At 46.7% G+C, this 6,024-nt stretch overlaps 1 protein-coding gene across 1 annotated transcript in view; it reads right to left on the bottom strand.

The window, feature by feature from the left end:
- Positions 1-4,070, bottom strand: part of NMT1 (N-myristoyltransferase 1) — a 37,885-nt gene extending 33,815 nt beyond the window's left edge. The window contains exon 1 of the mRNA XM_073326244.1: positions 3,884-4,070. Within this exon, the coding sequence (XP_073182345.1) occupies positions 3,884-4,011 (128 nt within the window). The 5' untranslated portion in view covers positions 4,012-4,070. The remainder of the gene's footprint in view (positions 1-3,883) is intronic.
- Positions 4,071-6,024: the final 1,954 nt, after the last annotated feature.

The following is a 6,024-nucleotide window of genomic DNA, read 5'->3' on the forward strand; positions in this document are numbered from 1 at the left end:
AGCCCAAGTAACTAGATTAATGAATTGTGTGCATGTTCGTCTAATACAAGCATGAGAAATCACAGAGCACATCCATCACCAACAATGAAACCGCTCAGATGGGGTTCTGGAATTTTTCATTTTCTTCCTCTTTGGTCTTTTCTCTTTCAGGGTCCTTTGAATGTGGGGGAAGGGTGTTTGGGTGAGTCGTCAAGGCATGTCTTCACTATCAATATATCTATGGACTCTGCTTTCGAACTTCATCGCCAGTCGAAACGAGTTTTAAAAACTTTCCAAACACCTTTGCGAAGTCTAGTCTGGACACCCCTGATGTCTGTTCCACACAGCAAATGTTTGACGTTCGTTAGACTATGCCCACACTACCGCTGTAGCATAGACACGTTTTACATCAATGGAAGGGTTTTGCTGTCAATGTCGTTAATCCACTGCTCTGAGAGCCAATAGCTACGTCCACAGAAGAATCCTTCTGTCCACCTAGCCACATCTACCCCAGGGGTCAGGCTGAAATACCTATGGCACTCGGGGTGCAAAATTTTTCACAGCCCTGAGAGATGTAGCTAGATTGACTTGAGTTTTAGGTGTAGACCAGGACTTCATCTCTTAACTGTCATGTGCTAATTCTAGGGAAGACAAGGTAATTATAGCTTCCCCATGTGAGGGTTTAAACAATAACTTGCCTTGTCTACACTAGGATGCTAAACTAGGTTAGAAATAGACTTTCTTCCCTAATGAATACAGGACCTGAGAGTTTAAAACTCATTTTGACTGGGAAATATAATTAGGAAACACAAAGCAGAGTCATCAGTCGTGATCAAACCCTGCTTCTCATTTCTGCTTGGATCTGCTCTTACAAACCAAATCATGTCAGAGACGGAAGCCCAGAGCAGAGCTAACCTTATTCAATTAAGATGCAGTGCCCCACCCATGAGGCAAATGAAATATTACAGCAAGGCTGTGTCGACACAAGAAAGCTTCTTCAATGTTTCCAGTCTGACCTTTTATTAGCTATGGTTTCTTCACAAGTGACATTGCCTAATAAAAGCTGCTGACAAAGAGAGACTGCTCTTCAGCTCATAGTATACCAACTACCTAATGGGGTCAAGGATATGAAAAACATAAAAAGTCTCTCAACTGAAGCTCAGATTTGCCCAGCACAAGCCAGGAACTGCTAGAAAAATGTGATCATACATGTGACTGTCAGCTCCAGTGTGTAAACTAAAATGCACACACAGTGGGTTCCAAAGAGGATGGTTCTAGACTATTCTCAGTGGTAGAAGAGGACAGGACAAGGAGTAATGGTCTCAAGTTGCAGTGGGGGAGGTTTAAGTTGGATATTAGAAAAAACTTTTTTACTAGGAGGGTGGTGAAACACTGGAATACGTTACCTAGGGAGGTGGAAGAATCTCCTTCCTTAGAAGTTTTTAAGGTCAGGCTTGACAAAGCCCTGGCTGGAATGATTTAATTGGGGATTGGTCCTGCTTTGAGCAGGGGGTTGGACTAGATGACCTCCTGAGGTCCCTTCCAACCCTGATATTCTATGATTCTAATGGCGGGTTAGGGGGTGTCTCCCCTTTAAGCTATCCACATCACTGAAGTTTTCTGTATCCTACTATGGACAGCAATAAGAAGATGGTGGAGAACAGAGCCCTAACATGGGTGCCATAAGCAGCCTTATACCTGGGACACTACAATTGCATTTCACACTAGGACTGTTAAAACCAGCCTGCCCTACTCCATACACAGATCCACAATATGAAACTGCAAAACAGCAAGATTCTATCCATGAACCGGCTTCCTCAAGCTGTTATTTAGGTACCAAAATAGCAAAGGCAGGATAAAATCTCCAGCATAAATATTCCATTAAAAGAACAGGTCATTACAAAAGCCCAATAGATTAGACAAGAATAGCAAAATGAGACCCTCACCCTTGTTTCCCTGATCTATGTGAGTAAATGAGGCCCAAGGAGTTAGTCAGCATCATACTTCAGAGGGGAAAAAAAATCCTGGCTCACACTGATCAGGAAAACCACACTAAAATCCTGTTTAATCCATGACTGTAGGTACGTGTGCACAGGGCCTAAAAAATTAAAGTTCCAAATACAGGTTCCGAAGACACTGCCTTTCTTAACTAACTCCAGTGTAACAGCCCAAGTACTAGAATAAAACCTTGGAATGAAACTTTAATGAAGTATTCCTATTCCATCTACAGAGCCAAGGGGTGTGCTACATGCTTGCTAACATGGAGAGAGGAGGAGCCGGTATATCAGGAAAGGGACACTGAGGAGTCAGTCTCTGTGCAGATAATAAGTACCCTTGCCAGTGTGGAAGAAAAACGCAGTCTTCACTCTTAGGTTGTTTGCAACAAGTCAGAGACAGTTTATTCTCACGCAATTGCAAGGGGAGAGTGCGCACGGACAGGGATTCCCCCTTTCTAGGCAGGTCTCTGCCAGATAAACAATTAGGGCAAGCATTTATACCTTTTGTTGCATACAATAATGATCAACAGCCATGTCTTGTTTATACATATTCCTTCCTGATATCTCACTTTTCTCAGCAGTTCCTGCTACAGTCTGCGTTCCATTCTTATCTAACAGAAGGTCAAAACAGCATCTCTTACAGTTTTCCCACTCGCTTCGGCCCTCCCTTAAAGTCTCGAGTTATTAGAGTTTGCCTGACTCTTGCTCTATTCTTAAGAAAACTAAGATGTCTGTGTTCAAATTCCCTTTATCCCTTTTTCCTTCCACACCAGTTTGGGGCAGTAGGAAGGAATGCCTCTGAAGATTAGTGCCAGGTAAGCAAAACGGAGTTACTCAGTTTGGGAACATCCTGCTTTACTGCAAAGACAGGATCCACCTACAACCAGAGTCTTGTCTGCAGCATGGATCCATCCCCTCTTTTCTTGCTGTACATGATCTATTTTCTTACAGCACTGATGGTTTTGCAGCCCCTAGACACATCCATATTTTGCAAAACCCCTGATCCTTTTGATTTCTCGCTGTTTACAAAATTTCTGCTTTACACGGTAACCACTTTACAGTAATACATATTTGAATTGGTTCTTTAACACCTTCCAGCATGCAGAATGCAAAGCACCTGGCAAGTTATATTAGATGCAAGTCACTGCACCTTACATTTATGTGGAACCTTTCACTTATATTGACATAATATACATTACATGATATGTACTTGCTGTGCACAGGAGTCACTTCAGCCACCACTGGAGCTGCAAAAGTACACAGCAAACATGGCAGCAGTTTGGGAGTTAAAACCTCAGATCGAAACTGCAGGTGGATTCAGGGGGGACAAATGTACTTTGCCCAGCTGAAACCTGGCCAGAGCCCTAGGTTTAACTCCGGTGCAAAGCACCCCAGGATCATTAATGACCACGACGGCTCAGGACCCCAGCTGAATGTTTTATCTGTGTTTTCCTGTGGTGAAGGTTCCCATGCTCAACCCCCCTTCCCTGTGCCCTCCAGCAGGTGCCTCTCCCAGGAACCATAGTGAATGGTGGCAGTACCCAAGCACCAGCAGGGGGCAACACCACCAGCCTCCTACTGGGGCAGTAGCGTCACCAGCAGCTCCCTAGCCACAGACGACTCCCACTCCGGGTCCACACGGCACTGCTCCTTGGAGGCTGCCCAGCAGAAGTCTCCCATCCACGCCCTGCTCAGGCCTGACCCTGCTCAGCTTGCGAGGCATGCCGCTGCAGCCCATGGGCCCCTCCCCTTTTGACTGGCAAAGACGTTAGCCATTCACAGTGTGGAATACCACCCTGCAGCCAATCAGGAGGCGCCAGTGGCGGAACTCGGCGCACTCCCGGCCGCAGCCTCTCTCAATGGGGCTGGCCGGCTGCGCTCTGTGGGGCCGCTGGGGCCCCTCTTACCCCCGGTTGTAGCTGTGCTCTTCCTCGTTCTCGCAATCGCTGCAGTGCTCGTGATCATTCTCCTCCCAGGACGATCGCTGGGGCCTCGACGGCGGCCGCCTCACTGCTGTCTCACTGTCGTCCGCCATCTTGAAACGGGGCCTCGCCGGCTGCCGCGCCCCCACAGCTAGGCGCGCCACGATTGGGCGGTGCCGCGTGGAGCATGCTGGAACTTGTAGTCTGCAATGAGATGAACGCGGAAGAGCCCGTTAAAGCGACAGGGACTACAATTCCCATAAACCTTTGGGAGGAGGCTGCCGCGGTAGATCAGTCTGTACATGAGTGGATGTATTCTATGATGAGATTACTGGTTCTGTGGATGAAGGGAAAGCAGTGGATGTATTGTTTCTTGACTTTAGCAAAGCTTTTGACACCGTCTCCCATAGTATTCTTGTCAGCAAGTTAAGGAAGTATGGGCTGGATGAATGCACTACAAGGTGGGTAGAAAGCTGGCTAGATTGTCGGGCTCAACGGGTAGTGATCAATGGCTCCATGTCTAGTTGGCAGCCGGTATCAAGCGGAGTGCCCCAAGGGTTGGTCCTGGGGCCGGTTTTGTTCAATATCTTCATAAATGATCTGGAGGATGGTGTGGATTGCACTCTCAGCAAATTTGCGGATGATACTAAACTGGGAGGAGTGGTAGATACGCTGGAGGGCAGGGATAGGATACAGAAAGACCTAGACAAATTGGAGGATTGGGCCAAAAGAAATCTGATGAGGTTCAATAAGAATAAGTGCAGGGTCCTGCACTTGGGACGGAAGAACCCAATGCACAGCTACAGACTAGGGACCGAATGGCTAGGCAGCAGTTCTGCGGAAAAGGACCTAGGGGTGACAGTGGACGAGAAGCTGGATATGAGTCAGCAGTGTGCCCTTGTTGCCAAGAAGGCCAATGGCATTTTGGGATGTATAAGTAGGGGCATAGCGAGCAGATCGAGGGACGTGATCGTTCCCCTCTATTCGACATTGGTGAGGCCTCATCTGGAGTACTGTGTCCAGTTTTGGGCCCCACACTTCAAGAAGGATGTGGATAAATTGGAGAGAGTCCAGCGAAGGGCAACAAAAATGATTAGGGGACTGGAACACATGACTTATGAGGAGAGGCTGAGGGAGCTGGGTTTGTTTAGCCTGCAGAAGAGAAGAATGAGGGGGGATTTGATAGCTGCTTTCAACTACCTGAAAGGGGGTTCCAAAGAGGATGGCTCTAAACTGTTCTCAATGGTAGCAGATGACAGAACGAGGAGTAATGGTCTCAAGTTGCAGTGGGGGAGGTTTAGATTGGATATTAGGAAAAACTTTTTCACTAAGAGGGTGGTGAAACACTGGAATGCGTTACCTAGGGAGGTGGTAGAATCTCCTTCCTTAGAGGTTTTTAAGGTCAGGCTTGACAAAGCCCTGGCTGGGATGGTTTAACTGGGAATTGGTCCTGCTTCGAGCAGGGGGTTGGACTAGATGACCTTCTGGGGTCCCTTCCAACCCTGATATTCTATTCTATGATTCTATGACCACGGGCATGCTGGGATGTGTAGTATTCTTCTTAGTAGTCCCTTCTTGAACAAATTCATCCGATGAAGTGAGCTGTAGCTCACGAAAGCTCATGCTCAAATAAATTGGTTAGTCTCTAAGGTGCCACAAGTACTCCTTTTCTTTTTTCTTGAACAAAGGGGCTAGCAATTGTGACCTTAAATTGGTCTTGACTGCTATGTGCAGAACCTATCAATTTTTGACCAATAATGAGGCTTAAAACTATGAAGGTTTAAACACAGGTAACGGGATCTCAGAGCCTCCGAGGGGAACAGAAGTACTACATTGTGCAGTGGGCCAGGTGGATTATGGGAGGTCTCAATGGTCAAGAAGGAAACTCAGTCCCACCACGATGTACTGCATTGCACTGGGCCTTCTTAAGCTTTCCAGACAGGATCCTGTTTTTCCTGAGTTCTATGAAGAACCTCAGGATGCTGTGCAATGAATGGTGAAGTACATTACGGGAGGGGAGATGGTTCACCTTTCTCAAAAGCATCAGGAATTGCCAACTGGACACTAGACTAGTTGGACAAATTATTTAAACTGGTGCAGTAAAAGATGGAGACTAAGACTGCTTT

Source organism: Lepidochelys kempii, chromosome 27 (genome assembly GCF_965140265.1).
Source record: "Lepidochelys kempii isolate rLepKem1 chromosome 27, rLepKem1.hap2, whole genome shotgun sequence".
In the NCBI taxonomy this organism is placed as follows: Eukaryota; Metazoa; Chordata; order Testudines; family Cheloniidae; genus Lepidochelys; species Lepidochelys kempii.